At 35.8% G+C, this 19,248-nt stretch overlaps 1 protein-coding gene across 2 annotated transcripts; it reads left to right on the top strand.

The window, feature by feature from the left end:
- Nucleotides 1–4,092: 4,092 nt before the first annotated feature.
- Nucleotides 4,093–13,150, top strand: LOC126762725 (kelch-like protein 17). Of its 2 annotated transcripts, none has more exons than XM_050479688.1 (8): nt 4,093–4,213; nt 10,068–10,238; nt 10,314–10,671; nt 10,748–11,194; nt 11,268–11,569; nt 11,924–12,128; nt 12,527–12,628; nt 12,695–13,150. In XM_050479688.1, the coding sequence occupies exons 2-8, from the start codon at nt 10,087–10,089 to the stop codon at nt 12,908–12,910; spliced, it is 1,782 nt and encodes a 593-aa protein (XP_050335645.1). In that variant the 5' UTR covers nt 4,093–4,213; nt 10,068–10,086; the 3' UTR covers nt 12,911–13,150. The 2 variants fall into 2 exon arrangements, with proteins under 2 accessions (XP_050335645.1, XP_050335646.1); XM_050479689.1 differs by having other exon boundaries at nt 4,093–4,169.
- Nucleotides 13,151–19,248: the final 6,098 nt, after the last annotated feature.

Here is a 19,248-nt window from a genome sequence, read left to right on the forward strand (position 1 = left end):
TCTTAACACATAACATTTAAAAATAATAAACTTACTTTAATCTAATTCTTAATTTTGGCTGTTGAAATTTTTGTTTCTGTAGCTGAGCAGCTTAAGATCGCAACGCTTAAAACTCTCTTGCCTTTTATGACTCGGCTAATTCCGCTCGTTTGCGGATTGCGCCCCTCGCGTCGGTTGGGCAGGAGGAGGGTAATCGTTGGGTATTACTATTATTTCATAATGTCGGTAGAAATTTGTATAAGAATTGACCTAAGCAAAATTGGCTATTGTAGTTCTGACGGTCAAGGAGATATGTACATTAAACCTATTAGAAGGCGGGTCTAATACCAGTTTTTCAGAATTTTCAGTCTACAGGTGTCCTTGCTACTGCCATCCGCTGTGCCAAATTTCATATCTTAATTCAGTGCTTAGTTAGTTAGCTTAGTGTATCTCAGTAGCAATACAAGGACCAGTGTGTATCGAGCATATTATGAATTCAATTAAGATCGTAGATAACTCCAAGAAGATTGAGACAACTACAGGCATTAGTGGGACTGCTATACGTTTAATATTACATTGGCAGTTGACTGTTAATTTTTTTTCATATTGGGTTCCACACAATTTGTAGAACGCTCAAAAAAGGCTCGTGTCGATTGGTCGTGAGCAATGTTAAAAAAAATAAATTAACGGTGAAATAAATATTTGATTTAAACGTATGAGTCCGAAAGAAATCAGTAGTCGACACTATTGGTGTTTTAAAATTAGCCGAATCCAACAAAAGTTGTTTGATCACAACGCACCTCCAAGCAAATGGTTGTCTGTTTTTGTAGAAAAACTAGACTAGTCGGAATCATACCACTACAAAAACGCAGAACTGTAAATTCTGAGTGGACCACAATCATTTTTTGCCAGTTTCAAGAAATCAGCCAACCACCATCAATCACTGGTCACCATCAGCCACTCTTCGACGACAATGCGAGCTCTCACACATCGACTGAAACAGCATCATTTGAAGCACTCGCAACATCGATTTGATTAATCGTCCGCCTTATAATCCTGAATTAGCATCGAATGAATTCTTTTCATTCCCGTAAGTAAAAGATAAACAACAAGATCAATATTTGCCTGCACCTGATGAGACAGTTGCTGCGTTATGTATTTAACTCAATCAGAGTAGCTTCAGCGATTCGTTCAAACGGATGTAAAAGTGTACAAATCTTAACGGAGGGTATTTTTATTGTTATAATCCCGAAATATAAAAGGAAGACTATGTTATTTTTATTCAAAGGTAGTACAAGCAATTTTTTAGACAATCTTCAGTTAACATCGTCATCTACTTCTCATGCAATTTTATTTACAGTACTTTCTTGTCTCTACATTAGATAACTCAAGCCTGCGAAATATGTTCTAATAAAAAAATTAGAAATAAAATCTATATTTTTCTTATCATTCGGAGGAGCTTATAGTATGTGTGGTGGTCACAATATAGAATTTATTATTAAAGTAAGGTGAGGAAGTTTTCAAAAGAAGATCCATGGTTCTACGCGACAAATATGGAGGACATACCTGTTACACATTTGGTAGACTTTATGGTTATACATTTGCGGGAAATTTTGCTTTTCTTTTTTAATTCCAAGAAAAGTGCGTCTGAGGCTCATCGACTTACTCGACCAAGATGCGTTTCAAACCCAAGAGGAATTGGCCGAATCGTTAGAAATGACACAGCAAGCCGTATCAAAATGCCTCAAAGCCATGGGGATGATTCAGAAACAAGGAAACTGGGTACCTTACGACTTGAAACCAAAAGATGTCGAACGGCGCTTCTTTGCTTGTGAACAGCTGCTTCAAAGGTACAACCGAAAGGGATTTTTACATCGCATTGTAACCGGCGGCGAAAAATGGGTCCACTACGATAATCCTAAGTGAAGAAAGTCATGGGGAAAGCCTGGACATGCCTCCACGTCGACGGCAAAACCGAATATTCACGGCGTCAAGGTCATGCTCTGCGTTTGGTGGGACCAGCTGGGGGTGATATATTGTGAGCTGCTAAAGCCAAGTGAAACCATCACAGGAGATTGATACCGAACGCAATTGATGCCGATGCCCAGCACTAGGAAAGAAAAAAGTTATTCTTCAGGACCTCACGTCGCAAAGGTGGTCAAAAAATATTTGGAGACGCCGAAATGGGAGATCTTACCCCACCCGCCGTACTGACTACCACTTGTTCCGATCGATGGCACACGGTCTAGCTAACGAGCACTTCAGTTCTTATGAAGAAGTCAAAAATTGGATTGATACTTAGATCGACTCGAAAGATGAGGAGTTCTTTCGTCACAGAATACGCATGCTGCCAGAAAGATGGTCAAAAGTAGAAGCTAGAGGCGGCCAATATTTTGAATAACATTTTTGTTTCCGTTTTTATACAATAAAGCCTTAAATTTACAAAACAACAACAAATTTCGTGACAAACTTAATATACCCTGTTCAGGGTATAAAAATATATTATCAAGTGCTTGATTTCGTTAAACAAAATAACGTATCATCACTCATGTATGTAAATATAACAGAGTATTTGCTTTTTTAAGGCGAAGTTAGCCTTGATTTATTGTTTATGTTTATTTTTAGGCTTTGGTTAGGTTAGGTTATATGGTTGATCAAAGATTGAACGTGGACTATATGTAGTCCTTTGTGAGGCCATAGAAAAGAAGAGCTCCTGTGCTCGAACTTATAAATTAGCAAAACGTTAAGTAGCAAATACAAATTTCCGCAGGCGTTTAATTTCCATTCCTGCCAGTTCGGTGGTATGTCTGAATATATGCGCCCCCAAATGATTAAGTCTTGACTCCCTAACGCGAGACAGCCAAGAAGGAAGTGCTGAGTTTTTTCTACCTAATCTTCTTCCATACCGCTTCTGCAGATGGCGGTAGGATTCCCAGCCTTACTTCGTGGATGCCAATAGGGCAATGACGTGTTAAAAGCCCCAAAACTTGGGAGAGGCTAGCCTTACTGAGGGCAAAGAAATCACTAGATCTCTAGCGAAAGGTCTTGGGCCAAAAGACTTTTGCGACAGCGCATGTACCAATGGTGGCCCAGAGCTGACCATGCTTCTGCGAGGCCCAGCTATTCAAAAATAGAAGAAGATACGGGAGCACAGACCCACTCCCTTTTCTACCGATAACCTACTATAAAATTTGCTTTAATTTTTTTTTTGGGGTACTCACAACCCATCGTAAAGCATCGTAAAATCGTAAAATTATAAATTTTTACACTTCTTTAAAAAAATTGTTGTTGGATTTCATACAAAAATGAGTTTACACATTTACAATTCTCAATGCTATGTTTTCGAATCGTTATAACTTTACGAGACCTTATGAAAACCCTATTTATATTTTATCTTAGATATACTTATAGTATATGTACATATGTATCATGGTCAAATGTGTTTTTGTTCGCTTTCGCGAATTCAAATCATATTATCACTTATCAGTATTAGCATGTGCGCGCTGCTCATATGTATGTATGTATATAATTATGTGCGTATGACATTGCCACACAACTAATGCATACACAAACCTACATATATCTCTGCGTACACATGTAAATATGTCACCCACAAAAACTACAAACATTGTTCAACAAAAACAACAATTGTCTCAAATAGCATATGCAGCGTCACAAGTAATATGGCAGCCAAATAGGCGATGCCCAAATTTGTAAAAAACACACGACAACATTTTCATTCATGAACGCAAGGGCACTTTCAACGGGCAAATTCGCTTCATTCTGAAAAACAAACACAATTACATCTCTCCGAGCATGCCTTTGCCTTCAAGGGTCTTTTCGCGACGATGGCAAAAGCTAAAAATCATAACTTGAACAACTTTCTGATGTTTCTTCAGAAAAAGTAGTGAGAAAAGTGGCAACGTTTCTACGGGGGGTTTTGAAATTATTTGATCGTCTCCAGGGCACTTAAGCTATGGCATGCAATACTCTTTAAATCTCTCAACAAAGAGGCAGAGAAATATTATTTTTACGAGAGCGCTAAGAGATCGCTTCTCTAAGTTATTGCTGTACTTAGTAGCTCAGTTATGGAAATTTGCTTTAGCTGCAGTATAGCGTGAGTAGCAACGCGTACGAGTACAGTTTGTTTAAATAGTGCGTTGTGAACAGTGTAGTTAAATCAGTTTCCGGTAATTTATAGCAAATTATAATATACTACAATATATACTTATCAGTAAGTTTTAATAAAAATATATCCAGTTGCATATAACTCGAACTTTTGAAGACTAAAATAAAGCATCCTTCAACAAAACGATGACGATTAAAATTGGTTTGAGAACAGGTTTTTTTGTGAGTTTCATAAAATCTTTTTTGTTTTATTACCTAAATACGTACATATGTACATACATATATACACACACAAGTGGTAAAAATAATAAGTACATATGCCCGTGTAGCATTCAGTATCTAATAAATTCTCTTTTATTCATGTTCAAATAGAAATAATATCATATTTCATTCCATATTTGAATTAGTTAATAAAAGTAAAGATATTTGCAATAATAATTGAAATAGGGCCTTAAATTTCCACCAAATAATAAAAAGACTAAAAAAATGGCTGGACGAAAGTACATTAGTTTGAGTTTTCTGTCTCCAATTTGATTTTTATTTGCTTCTTTCATCAGTATCTAGTATATCCGCCGTTATTTTCAATTCCTTTTGAGATTCGTTTTGGCATACTGGAGATAAGTTAGTGGCACGTATCAATTGGAATCTCATACCAGGTTTTTTTAAACAAAATTCCCCAACTAATCCTTATTTTGGAACGATTGCTTCCTAATTCGTTGCCTTAGCTCCCCCCCAAAGGTTTTCAATTGGATTCAAGTCGAAAGATTGAGCTGGAGAACTCCAACCATTGTCCTGGGACCAATCTTTTACCAACCTCGAAGTATGCTTAGGATCACTATTCTGCTGAAATTTCCATATTAGTGTTTTCCAAGATATCTTTATATTGGAACCTATTCAGGGTGCTTGAAATACGATGTATAGGTCCTTCACCATACCACGAAAAGCAGCCCCAGACCATTATGTTGCCACCACCGTGTTCAACGGTCTTTTTTTGTTGTCTGTGAATGCAATTATTCCGAGGCTGGTTGTTACTGTGCATTGGGAGTGTTTTTTTACGTGGCAGGTCCCAAACCCAGCGCACAACCCTATGCAGGGGATGTTTCGCCTTCTCACTTTAGCTCACCTTCGAACGGATGTTCTTAGGCTACCCAGAGAATACTTGGTCAAAGACCGGAAGTCGTGAGCTGCTTGAGTCATATGTAAAAGAATCGTTTCTGGCCACTCCCAAGTGAATGGCGATCAGAGAACTTTCCTCACTTGCGTGAACTTCTACACATGACCCCATCCTCCTCTATAAGTCGCTCATAATTCCCGTCCTGCTATATGGTGCAGAGGCTTGGACGATGTCAACAACTGATGAGTCGACGTTGCGACTTTTCGAGAGAAAAGTTCTGCGAAAGATTTATGGTCCTTTGCGCGTTGGCCACGGCAATGTCGCATTCGATGGAACGATGAGCTGTACGAGATATACGCGACATTGACATAGTTCAGCGCATTAAAAGACAGCGGCTACGCTGGCTAGGTCATGTTGTCCGAATGGACGAAAACACTCCAGCTCTGAAAGTATTCGACGCTGTACCCGCCGGGGGAAGCAGAGGAAGAGGAAGACCTCCACTCCGTTGGAAGGACCAAGTGGAGAAGGACCTGGCTACGCTTGGAATATCCAATTGGCGCCACGTAGCGAAAAGGAGAAACGACTGGCGCGCTGTTGTTAACTCGGCTATAATCGCGTAAGCGGTGTCGACGCCAATTAAGAAGAAGAAGAATGCAATTATTGTCCTTTCGGATGATCCACATTCGGTCAGGCATCATTTCCGAATAAATTAAATTTTGTTTCGTCCCTCCACCAGATATAGCACCCGCATTTTCTCACCACTTTTGTCGAACCAATTTACATGATTTTTCGCGAATTGTAATTTTCTCTTTAAATTTTTTTCGGCAATTATGGTATTCTTCTTGCTATCCTGCCAGGTAAATTAGCTCGATGTAGCCTTCGTAGAGCCATTCGGGAAGATATTATGCTGCCAATATCGGCTGATATTATTCTTGAAGATATAAATGGGTTCCTTTTACCAAGAGTGACGATGCGGTTATCCGTTGTTGTTGGTGTCTTTTTTGGTCGACCGCGATTTTTAATATACTTTTTAATTCTTTGGCATTCTGCAGGAAATACGGTGATCGACCTAATGGTTTGGCGATATTCCTAAGACTTTGACCCTCTTTTCTAAGGCTTAAGACGATTTCCTTTTCCTCCGCAATGCAATGCTTATTTCTACCCATCTATACAATTGTTTAGTTTTTAATGCGTTTTATACATAGAGCTACTATACAGCCGAAAGAGCAAACCATTAAAATAAATCGTCCGATTTGCTGAAAATCTTAAACTAATTAACCATGTACTTATTATTTCGCTCACTTAGAAAACGAACATCAACAATCAATTGCCACGCCCACTACAAAGAAGGGTTCTTCACTATAAAAGATACAACCATAGCGAATTTAATAAAATAAACCCGTGCTTGTATTCGTGTACTTCACCAAACATAAAAATTCAATCATGACTTCAGCCTCAAGGAATGAACTTATTATTTTTAACATATGTATGTGTATATGTGTATTTATTTTGGTCATGCAAAGCGTTGATAATATCTTAAAAGACCATGCGGTCACACTTATCCACTTTTAGAATTATGTGGATATGAAAAAAAATGTGAAACAACAACTTACATATAAATTATATATGATATGTACCTACACTAATTGTTTCATGTGAAATCTCCGTTGAGATGGACAACCAACTAAACATACCGACATAAAAATATTATATGTGTATGGTACACCGTACACCACGCAAAGCTTACCACTCAAAATTTTGAAGTGTGGCGCATATTTGACAACACTTTATAACGGTACTTTTTGCGGTATAGAAATTTTTTGATTAAGACTAAGTTAATGACATGTTAGTTATCAAAAGTATTGAAAATTAAAAACATAACACATTCAGCTATAGAGAAAATCATTTAAAAGTTAGTGAGCTTTAAAAATTGGCTCGAAATGTAAGATGCTGACATGCGAGGAAAAAGTGATATTTTCCATTTTTTGAATTTAATTTCATTTACATTTCAATTGAAATTAATAATTTATTTTATTTGTTTTAATTGAAACAGGAAGTTTAGTCGCGGTATTACTTTGAAAACAATTAAATCGGCTGCTTTTTTTAGTATAAGCACAGAACAGCTAGTTTGTGTTTTACTCATTAAACGTTATAAGTTAAAAACTATAATTAGAATTAGATAATGTTTCTTCTGCTTACTCAAAACTTAATAAAAAAGAAGAATTGAAAGAAATCCCGAACAAACTAAAAAGACTTAAATAAACACAGCATATGCACAAGAAATATGCAGAAGAACTAATCCTACGAGTAGGGTACCGGAAACGCTCGTGTCAGTTTATTCAATAATTTGGATTGATTGCAGTAATTATGTACGAAATAAATTAAATTTAATTGTAATCGAGTAAAAAAAGGAATTTGGCACGTCTGATGAACCGCCGGTTGCTGCTGATCGAAACGATGACATCAGGCGAAACTCTTTGACTATCATTCTCTTTCCCTGTTTATGAAGATTAAGGAATTTTAAGCAGATGTGCTTAAAAAAGAAAAACGAAATTTGAAGGAACGACACAAATGATTTCTTGAAATACGTGCAACTAAAGTTGTTTTTTGCTGTTCTTTGCAAGAAATGCGACAAATGAGCAACTTCTTGAAGAAAAAATGACGTTTGCAAAATTTCAATACGATATCTTAAAAAGGAGGGACTAGTTCGTATATATAAAGACAGACGGACAGACAGACGGACATGGCTAAATCGACTCAGCTCAACATACTGATCATTTATATATATACTTTATAGGGTCTCCGACGCTTCCTTCTGGGTGTTACAAACATCGTGACAAACTTAATATACCCTGTTCAGGGTATAAAAATACTTCTTATGCACATACATGCATACATACTATGCATTCTGTGCAGAGACCTCATCCGGTCCGCTGCAAAGTATGAGTCAACGGTTGAGAGCTCTTAACGGGTCAGTAGGGTAATCTGCCTTGTTATTTTTACATTTTTTTTCATTGAAACTTTTATTCTATAATAGAACTTTTTTCACATATCATTCCTCATCGTGGAGTGTATAAACAAATTTGTTCGAAATTTTTTGATGACATCTGCCATCAAAATGGTTGGGTGAATGAGATGCGTTTTTTCACTGGCGGACACGATTTTTCATGTTCGGATCATCTGAAACACAAAAACCCAAATTATTCTTAAAAAGTACATTATTGGTTATCGTCCCTATTAGAATCATGAAAAAACGTTTATAAATAAAAAAGTAATTAACTTTTTTTTTAAATTTTTCCCCAAGCTTTTTACATAAATTTTTTCATAACATTGCCAATAAATTATAAAAAATACAGGGACGATAGCCAGGCGTTTTACGAACATTTAAAAAAAAATTACGCAATTTGGTTGAGTAATTCGAGCGGGATCATATTCGCCAGTTTAAAAAAGTGTGTTTTAAGAAAAGCGCGTTTAAAGTTTGAGGTACTAAAAAAGCATACAAAGATGTGCACTCCAAGCGCTCCGAACGTCGAGCGGTATTATTATTTTAGGCCTTTTTCCAATGGTAAAGTGGGTTTCTACATTAATTCTAAGGGTATAAGGGAACAGAAAATGCAAAAAAAAAAAAAATTTTTTAAAAGAGATTACCGTACTGACCGCTTAATCATTGCAGCGCTCAGTGTGCCTAATTTCCAAGATTTAGTATATTAATAAACCCCCGAATTCGGTGTTGTATTAGCATATAGTTTCCTGCCTAAGGTCATTTTGAAGATGGTTGAGTTTGAATTTCAACATTTTCAAAAACAATAAATGCGATTTCTCTAAGTTTGCATACATATTGTATATACATACATATTTAAACTAGTATATCTGTAATGACGCAATGCACACTGATATAAGTCAAAAAGGTATTTTCATTGTGCGGTTCGTAGAGATGGTAGTAAACAATGATCCAATTCGACTTGAGTAACAAGTTAACTTGAAAAATAATCGGTTTTTGAGAGTCGACCTTTATTTTAAGAAGCCGATCAAGAATCGAATCTTGACACTCGAGTTTACAGTTAAGTGACTAATTTTTAGGTTCAACACACGAGCAAAACGAATCTCGCGATCAAAAGGCATCCAACTATGTATAAATTTATTGATTATTTACAAAAATTAAATCTTATTTCTTGTCAATCTATTTATTAAAATGTTACCTAGGGCCTTGTGAATTTATTTAAAAAAGTAAGTAATGCATCTAATGGGCGGTGTGACGAATGTGGAAAACAACTGAAATACAATACGACCAGTTTACCACTTAAACACTCTTAATGAAAATAGATCAAAAACAGTGAGTGAGAAAGACAGACTCCAACGACGGAGAAATAACAATTAGTGAGCTAAGCGAAGTATTGACCCAAATCGAGGGATAATTGATGGGCAGTTCGGTAATCTTTATATTATTTATTTATTATTTATTTATTGATCTGACTTTACCTATATATAACATAAGGGCGCATTATTATAAGGAAGACTGTTGTCTGAATGTCAATACTATATCTCACAGATTGACCGATTTTTCAGCAAAAAGGCAAAAATAGAAACTAGGCATCACATATTCGGTATCTGAGAGTTTGCAAACTTGTGTACCGATTTCGAATTTTAGAAATGTTTTTTTTTTTTATTTGTAAAAACTACATTTCATCGTCTCAAGGTCCAGTCATTTTAAACATCGGTAGGCATACGGGTGCACTAAATAACGTGAAAGCATATATATACATTAAATTTGCTGGGTATAATTATATATATCAATTTACTTATTTAAAGCATTTCATTTAATATTGCAATTTTTTTATTACAAAAGGAAAAATCAGTAACTAATAATGGCCACGAGTTGTATGCAAAGACCTACTCTTCAGAGCGATTCCAGTGAGCTGAACCGCTTCATAGAGAAATTAATGGCGAAAATATTTTGCTTTTACGACGAGCAGTCTCTAATCGATGTGACATTTAAAGTTTCAAACCCAACTGCTCTGTAAGTATTACTTTGCTCTCAGATTACATAAAATGATTTAGGCTAATATGTATTTATAATTTTTGGATTGCTCAGTGTACCCGCGCATCGTTTGATACTCGCAGCAGCGAGTCCCTACTTTGAGAACCTTTTCAGTGGTGATCAAGACAAGAATCTCGTCATCGAGATAAATGATATCGATAGCGATATTTTTGAGCGTCTCATAACCTTTTGTTACACCGGCCAGACGCTCGTTACCGTTAACAATGTCGGTGCCATGCTGAAGGCGGCAATCCTGTTGCAATTGGACAATGCCATAACCAGTTGTGTGGACTACCTCATGGCACACATTAATGAATACACCGTACAAGGTGCATATACGCTTGAAAGAGAAACGCAATGTGAATATCTTAAGCTGAAAATCATTGAATTTGGAACACAGAATTTCATGGAGGTGAGTTTAAATATAGACGTAAGGTCTCACCATAACGGTATTTGTGTAATTTAAATTTTGTTTCTGATAATACTAGATCAGCCAAAGCCTTGAGTTTCTGAATTTTGATGTACAAAAATTGCAACGTATTCTGGAATCTGACAATTTGAATATAACTCGTGAGGAAGATGCCTACGATGCCATAAAACGCTGGTTCAATTACGATGTTCCTGCGCGCCAAGAGCAACTGCCACTTTTAATAGCTTGCCTCCGGCTTACCCAATTCGATGTGGACTTTCTGTTGACCCACATACAGCCGTTACCTGGTTGTGAGATATTGGCCTACAAGGCGTTATCGTGGATCAGTAAGCCGGAAGCACGAACAAAGATAAATATGCGATTTACAGGAGCACGTGGGATCAAAGCGTTATCGTGGATCAGAAAACATGAAGCACGGACAAATATAAACTTGCGATTTACAGGACCACGTGGGGTCAGTGCTGCAAATTGTGGTGAGAAAACATTGCTGGCATTGTGCTCAATGGTAAGAGCATACTGTAACTTTTATTCAAAAATTATAATCTTCAATTAATGTACGTACAATATTTTTGGAATAGACGAATCTTAATCTGCTACAATATAACAAAGCTGAAGATAAGTGGCAGGAATATACGAGCATAAAATGCGACCACATTTGTTATAGAGCTATTTTAAAGGATGATAATTTATTATTTATTGGCGGTATTAAAAGTGGTGCCAGACCCGACATCGTCCGCAGCTGGAATATACGGAAAAAAACATGGAAAAATTTGCCCGCCATGAAACAAGCAAGAGAATCACACTGCGTTGTCGAATTAAATGGTAAAATCTACGCGATTGGTGGTCGTGAGGGTAAAAAGGTTCTGTCGTCGGTGGAAAGGTAAATACTTTTAAATCTGTAACGAATCACCCAATGATGGCGATTGTGAGCTTTAACAATTTCATGTTAACTTTAAGCTTAATGGTGAAAGCACTTTAGACCAAATGTGTTAGGGTAATATGGATAGTGGACAAAATAAGGTACTTCTACCTTTAAGAAGGCGGGAACTCAATGATATATTATAGCTTGATTAACTCTGACTTTAGAAAATTCTAATTCTTTGACATTGTCAACGACTTCTTTAGAATAATTCTAAGTTTTTATTAATAGACCATGCTACGTGACGAAATGTGACTCTTGACGTTTCAGTTTAGAGATATGCATTCTTTTTTTATAGCTTTTGTTTATTTCCAGATATACGACTTCCGATGGTTGGGAGCCTGTGAAAAGATTAATTGTTGAACGATATAGTGGCAGTGCAGTGACTCTGAATGGCAAAATTTACATTATGGGCGGTAGTAGTGACGATAGCGACTTAAAATCCGTCGAATGCTACAACCCTGATTCGAATACTTGGACTTCTTGCGCGAATATGACAGAATGTCACATTTCTCCTGGTGTAAGTTAAATTAAAATATAATTATTAATTTTAGTAGAACGTTCATCAAGTCATCATTTTTTAGAATGAGAAAGAGTCGAAGAAGAGTATATAACGTCTTTATTTAAGTGTTTAAATATTACCATTCGACTCCGTGGATTTCTTTTACTAAAGACGGATCTAAGTAACCGGAATTCATATTCTGACAGAGTTTTCCAATTTATTTGCGAATGAGATACTGACGCTATAATAAGAAATTCTATTTGATTTCACCGCTGCAAGCCTTCTCTAGAGCAGCAAAAGTAGCTCCGCTTCAATAAAAATTGCCAAAATTATCTAACTGAAAATAGTCACTGATTTAGTCGCCCTCCTAGCTCCTTTATAACTAAATACAACGTTTATTGCTTTTTATATTACAGGCAGCTGCACATAATGGTCACATTTATGTTTTAGGCCATTACTATGCAGAAGGCAGCAGTATAGTTGAACGCTACGATCCTCAGCGAAACACATGGTCTAAGGTATATTAATTTGATTTTTACCTAGCGCTTGATCTCAAACTAAATATTCTTAAAAACATTTCGTAGATTTGCTCTTTGGAAGTTTGCGGTGGTTTTATAGCTTGCATATCGCTAGACAATAAGCTGTGGGCTATTGGTGGCAAGTCTACATCTGCTGACACGAGTTGTGTATCAGTCTATGACGAGGAAAATGACCGTTGGGGACAAATGTGTTCAATACCCGAATCTATTATTCGTTCCTGTTATGTTGTGCCTGTAGACTTACTGACGTCGAATGAATAACAATATTAATAAATATATTTTTTTAAATAAATTTTCTAATAACAAGTAAGGAAGGGCTAAGTTCGGGTGTCACCGAACATTTTATACACTCGCATGATAAAGTGATAATCGAGATTTCATTATCCGTCATTTACATATTTTTTTCTTTTGCTGTAAAATTAATTAGATTAGTAGTTCCTGAGATATGGTTTTTGGTCCATAAGTGGGTGACGCCACGCCCATTTTCAATTTTTAAAAAAAGCCTGGATGCAGCTTTCTTCTGCCATTTCTTCCCTAAAATTTAGTGTTTCTGACGTTTTTTGTTAGTCGGTTAACGCACTTTTAGTGATTTTCAACATAACCTTTATATGGGAGGTGGGCGTGGTTATTATCCGATCTCTTCCATTTTTGAACTGTAAATGGAAATCAACGATCCTATAGAGTTTGGTTGACATATCTATAGTAGTTTCCGAGATATGTACACAAAACTTAGTAGGGTCCAAATATGCTTCTTCCTAATGCGATCCTTTGTGCCAAATTTCACTTCAATATCTTTATTTATGGCTTAGTTATGACACTTTATAGGTTTTCGGTTTTCGCCATTGGGCGTGGCGTGGCACTGGACCGATTTTGCCCATCTTCGAACTTAACCTTCTTATGGAGCCAAGAAATACGTGTACCAAGTTTCATCATGATATCTCAGTTTTTACTCAAGTTACAGCTTGCACGGACGGACGGACAGACGGACGGACGGACGGACAGACAGATATCCGGATTTAAACTCTACTCGTCACCCTGATCACTTTGGTATATATAACCCTATATCTGACTCTTTTAGTTTTAGGACTTACAAACAACCGTTATGTGAACAAAACTATAATACTCGGACTGGACGGACTTAGCAACTTTGCTGCGAGAGTATAAAAAATACCAAAATATCTGATATTCTCGCTTTGGAAAACGCGTCATATCTTTTGTATGCCACACAGGTTTTAGTTAATATTCTCTTACACCTCGATGTCTACAGAATCAGGACAAAACATATACATGCGTATACAGTACTTCGTAATTGATGGACGAGGAAATGCGAGGTGCAGTCGTTTCCGTTTTGTAATTCTTTCCGGTTTCAAATGAATATTTACAATATGTTCCAATAATTGAATTTTATTATAGAATATTTGTATATACTCGTATTGCAATATGCAAACAAATATCAATAATACAACAAAATATTTTCGAAATCGCGAAAAGCGAAGTGTCTGACAATGAGCAATAAAAGTTGTTAGTCTGAACTCAGACTAAGGAAACTCTTCTCTCTTTCTCCTTCGCCTCATTTTAAGAGCAATCGATCAGAAAACTTCCAATACAGAGAATCAAAAGTTATTGCTTTCGCAGTGGTATTGAAAAATGTGTGAAAAAGTATTACTCTCAATTGCAAGTATTTACTTGAACTTACAGATTCGCTTTCAAACAATGAGCACACCCCTGCATTTATTATTTACAGATATCTTCTTGCATCAACTGTTATGCAGCGGAATTAAATTTTTTAATAATGTCTGAGTTCGTGGTTAAAATGTTTTGAAAGGTATACAAATCTATATGTTACATATTCGTTTACATAGTTGCACGATTTTACCTTGAAAAATATACTCCGTTCAAGTAGTTGCGTATACGACATGGTGGTCCTTGATACAATTTTAATCTCGCTTCAATATTGTAGCAACATGTTTTGCTTTAGGGGTTAGGGAAGCATAAAGCAAGTTAAATAACCAATAAATCTCAATAAATCTAAATAAGCGTTTTTGGTAGCCTCACTAAACAAACTTCTAGGGTCTTGCTGAATATAATCTGAAATGTAACTTAAGTAAATCTGATGAAAACAATGAACATAATTGTAGACGCGTATTACTATTCAAGAAATGTCTTTAGGAAAGAAAATAAGACACGCGAATACATATTTATAAACATGCAAGCATATCGACAATGGAGTTGTGACAATGTGAAAGAATATTGTTGCTGAAAATATTTAAAATCGTCACAAGTGCTATGTTGCTACTTTTGCCATTGCGTTTTGCGAGGTTGTTACATTTAATTCTGCAAGAAAATCCGAAATTCATGCAATGTATGGTTTTTGAATGTTTGTCACCGCAGCAAAAATGATTTTGGGAGCATGCACATGCGCGCTAGATGCGTGTTTTCAGTTAAACTAATGATTTTGGACGATTTCTTGGGCCTTTATTGAAATCAACAAACCCAACATTTCTGAAGTGTGAAAGTCGAAGTCGACCATTTGTACCATAAATTTAAATTTAAATTAAGGAATACAAGGCACATAAGTCATTTAAACAAAGCACACTTTTTAGAATGGAGCAGGCTGTCGAAAACATAACTCCAATATCGATATTCTGCTTGTCACGATTGTCTCATATCTCTAATTGTCACAATCGTAATTTAGTGACTCTGTTAGTAAGGAGTCTCATTTTGGTATTCTGGCAGATACAAGCAGAATACCGATATAAGAGTGTTGCCGTTCTTAACATAAATGGCAAGAATGTTTTATTATAAGTTCTATAACTTATTTGTCAGTGAAGCTTGAAAGACTAAATTAAAAAATGGCATTGTATACATTTCCAATAAAGAAATGGTGCAAAACTGTCGTCAAAATTTGGCCAGCGTAGAACCATATGGAAGATGGAAAAGATAATGAAAGTAATAACATTCCCCAAGAATTTCGTTATGCGGATGAAAATGGTTTTTTTTGTTCTTGCATTGGAAATCGCTTCCTGAAAATTTACATTATACCTGAAGAAGCATTTAAACCAGAAAAAAAAACAAATTATCCCTTTTCGTGGACACATTGGAAAATCTCAGCAGCCGATACCGTTTAAAACTAAATTTTATACTTGAACTATATGAACTGCAATACAAATTTTGATCTTGGTAAACAAAATTGGTTTTAAATCACTTTAACATACAAGTGTGTGAAAATATCGAAATCTTTAGCTTTTTATTAACCTTTGAACACAAGTTATCGAGGAGGGTGCTACTTATCTTGGATATTGCTGCAAGTCACACGGCTGAGAATCATTTGGTTAAGGCTGCAGATGCCGAATTGACATGAACAATGCTTACGCCACCTATTGTAATGCCTTTGATTGTACCGTTGGATCAAAACTCTATTACACATGTGAAATTTCCTTCCAGAAATAGCCTTTTCAGTAAGACTATTGCTACTGGAAAAGATAGTAACTCAAAATCTTTACATGTAAACAATTTCGATGCTGTATGTCCGTTGGCGCTCTCTTGTTAAACACTGTCGAGGGATTCAGTCACATCCATTGTACTTTGAGAAATATTTCCACTTATAGCTTTAAAGCAGTGGGCTCAACGCAATAAATAAACACGCGTGTTTGACTGATAATTCTGCTACTGCGAAAAATATCACACGCACACGAAAGCGGCTGAACACGTACGCTAGGTACGTACGAAAATCTATAGCATTGTTTGTGCAGCGCAAACGTAAAATGTAGTAGTATTGGCGTGCGCACCACTGCTCTGAAGTCTTCGAAGTAAGATTTTGGTATCAAGTATTTGAATAACCTTGAGTTTCGTTACCAAATTATTTATTTAGTGCTCATTTGGTAGGGCTGAAATTCACGAGTGGAATTGTGTTGGTGATTTTGCGAATCCGATGCGAGCGACAATGGAAATCATTTTACCACCGGAATGGGCGTTGTAGTAAATTAGGTTAGACATGACGAAGTAATGCCATTTTGAAGAAAGGCGTCAACTGAGTTGTATCAAACAATGTTAAACTGTCAAAAATTCTCGTACTAAGTGATTTGCAAGAAACCCTAATTAAGCAGAAAAGCTCGAAAATTGTTAAAAGGCAGTGGGGATTTGAGGACTTTTTATGTAAAAAATAAGTAAGTTTTTGAATTTGATGTCCTCCATTTAAAAATCAATTTATTTATCTATTTATTTGGCTAAAATGTTCTACTGTAGGTAAGTATTCTATAGTAGGGGTGCCATATACTACATACATAGCCTGGCCAATTTGGAATGAAGGAGAACTCTTAATAACTGCAATATTCTTTAAACCTTATCAACGCAGATAATTTTAGAGAGTTTATTTTTATTAAAATTTAATTTTTTTGAGACAATAGTTGCTCTTGTTTCAATATTATTGTGGTGGATAGTGCTGTCAGAGAACATGTATCATAGAGAAGGTTCACGTTTCAGATATCGCAATTTTCGCAGGGGTACTCGGCAGAGATGAAGGAGTTTCACCACAGACAAATTATAAGCGTGTTTCACCAGAGTTTTACATCAGAGGACTCGAAAATAGCAGAATTGTGCATTTTCAGTGTTAAGAAATGCACGCTTACAGATTCACTTATTTACTATGCGCAAACGACTTTGCATATAATTTATAGATAATTGGTGTATACGTATTTGTTATCAAAGCATATATTAAGTATATAAGTATGTATATGTGTAAAATTTCATTATGATTCCATATAATAATTCAAAATTTATAATATAGTAAAGTTTGTATTATTACCTAAACAATTAATATAAGTTTAAAGTAATTAGTTTTAAATTTATACATTTACAAACAGTTACTCAGAAAGATGAGTATACAACGGAGTTCGTTAAAGAAATGCTCTTGACATTTAAAGTTTGAACTCTTATCGACTGTATTTGGACATAAAGTAATTCATTTATTTAACATTAAGCAAAAACTTAAACAAAAAAATACTGACAAAAATTGAGTATACACTCCATGGAAAATAACTATTTTATCCGCCAAATTTTTTTTTTTAATTCAATAGGCTGTGGGTCAATCTGCTGCATCTATTACAGCGTGCATCCGTCTAGGCATCGATTCTACCATTTTTTTGGTAAAATTAGGTGATATTTCGCCCCATATCCTGATAATCTCCTTTTTTAGGTCTTCTTTGGAACGGGGACTGGATTTTTTCAGCTCAAAATTCAATTCTCTCAATAAGTGCTCTATGGGGTTCATATCAGGTGATTGTGGGGAAGTTTTAAGCGGTCTTGGAGCATTATAATGGAACCATTATTTAACTATTATGCCTGTGTTTTGGATCGTTTTCTTTTTAGAACCAAAACACTGGCGGAAGCTTTACTTTCTCCATGCTTGCACATAAATTTGACTTTAGGATATTCAAATAAATCTCCTTGGTCATGTTGCATTCAATAAATTGAATAGTGCCCACTCTATTAGCTCCCATAGACCCACACAGCATAACTGAACCACCGCCATTTTTCACTGTCCCAACTAAATTTCTACTTCTTAGCGTGTTTGGCTTTCTCTATACAATTTGTGGTCCACCAGATCCCCAAATGTTAATTTTTGTTTCGTCAGTGAACATTACACTTTCCCAGAAACTTAAAGGCTTATCAGATTGAGATTTCGCGAATTCAAGCCGTTTTTTGTACCCTGAACAGGGTATATTTTGTCACGAAGTTTGTAACACCCAGAAGGAAGCGTCGGAGACCTTATAAAGTATATATATAAATGATCAGTATGTTGAGCTGAGTCGATTTAGCCAAGTCCGTTTGTCTGTCTGTCCGCCCGTCTGTCCGTCTGTCTGTATATGTATATACCAACTAGTCCCTCAGTTTTTAAGATATCGTTTTGAAATTTTGCAAACGTCATTTTTTCTTCAAGAAGCTGCTCATTTGTCGGAACTGTCATAAGACTATAACATATAGCTGCCATACAAACTGAATGATAGGAAAAGAGTTCTTGTATGGGAAACTTTTGCATTTGAAAATGTATCTTCACAAAAGCTGGCACAGGTTATTTTCTAAGGCAACAATGTAATCTCCGAAAAACTTGTTCAGATCGGATTACTATAGCATATAGCGTTCATACAAACAGTACTCATAGTTACTAAAAGAAATGCACCTGTGAAGGGTATATTAGCTTCGGTGCAGTCAAAGTTAACGTTTTTTCTTGTTTTGAATTTTTAATATAGCTTGGGTATTTCTGATAGGAGACGCTTAAAATTAGTGACACATATGTAATATGATGTGGTGAGTCGTCATCAGTAAAAAGCTCAATTGTGAATATTTGATGATACGTTATTTTGCATTTTAGGTGACGATATGTAATATGAAGTATACACATAAGCATGAATATATCAAATACAAGAAATAATTAAAAAATAGGCCTTGTTTTCATATTAACGACGAATATTGCTTTGAAAAAGTAAATTAATTCAAATGTATTCCGTAGCACTTGTATTCATAAATATGCATAAAAAGAATTCATATGAATACACATGTTTGCATATAAACGTATAAAAATATAAACAGAAGAGCTAAAA

The sequence above is a fragment of the Bactrocera neohumeralis genome, chromosome 6 (genome assembly GCF_024586455.1).
Source record: "Bactrocera neohumeralis isolate Rockhampton chromosome 6, APGP_CSIRO_Bneo_wtdbg2-racon-allhic-juicebox.fasta_v2, whole genome shotgun sequence".
Lineage (NCBI taxonomy): Eukaryota > Metazoa > Arthropoda > Insecta > Diptera > Tephritidae > Bactrocera > Bactrocera neohumeralis.

What these genes read in the sequence shown, in the direction of transcription:
- LOC126762725 (XM_050479688.1), top strand. Translation starts at nt 10,087, where the DNA reads ATGGCCACGAGTTGTATGCAAAGACCTACTCTTCAGAGCGATTCCAGT. An exon ending in GTTTCAAACCCAACTGCTCT is followed by an intron (nt 10,239 to 10,313) that starts GTAAGTATTACT and finishes TGGATTGCTCAG; the next exon opens with TGTACCCGCGCATCGTTTGA. An exon ending in TGCTGGCATTGTGCTCAATG is followed by an intron (nt 11,195 to 11,267) that starts GTAAGAGCATAC and finishes TTTTTGGAATAG; the next exon opens with ACGAATCTTAATCTGCTACA.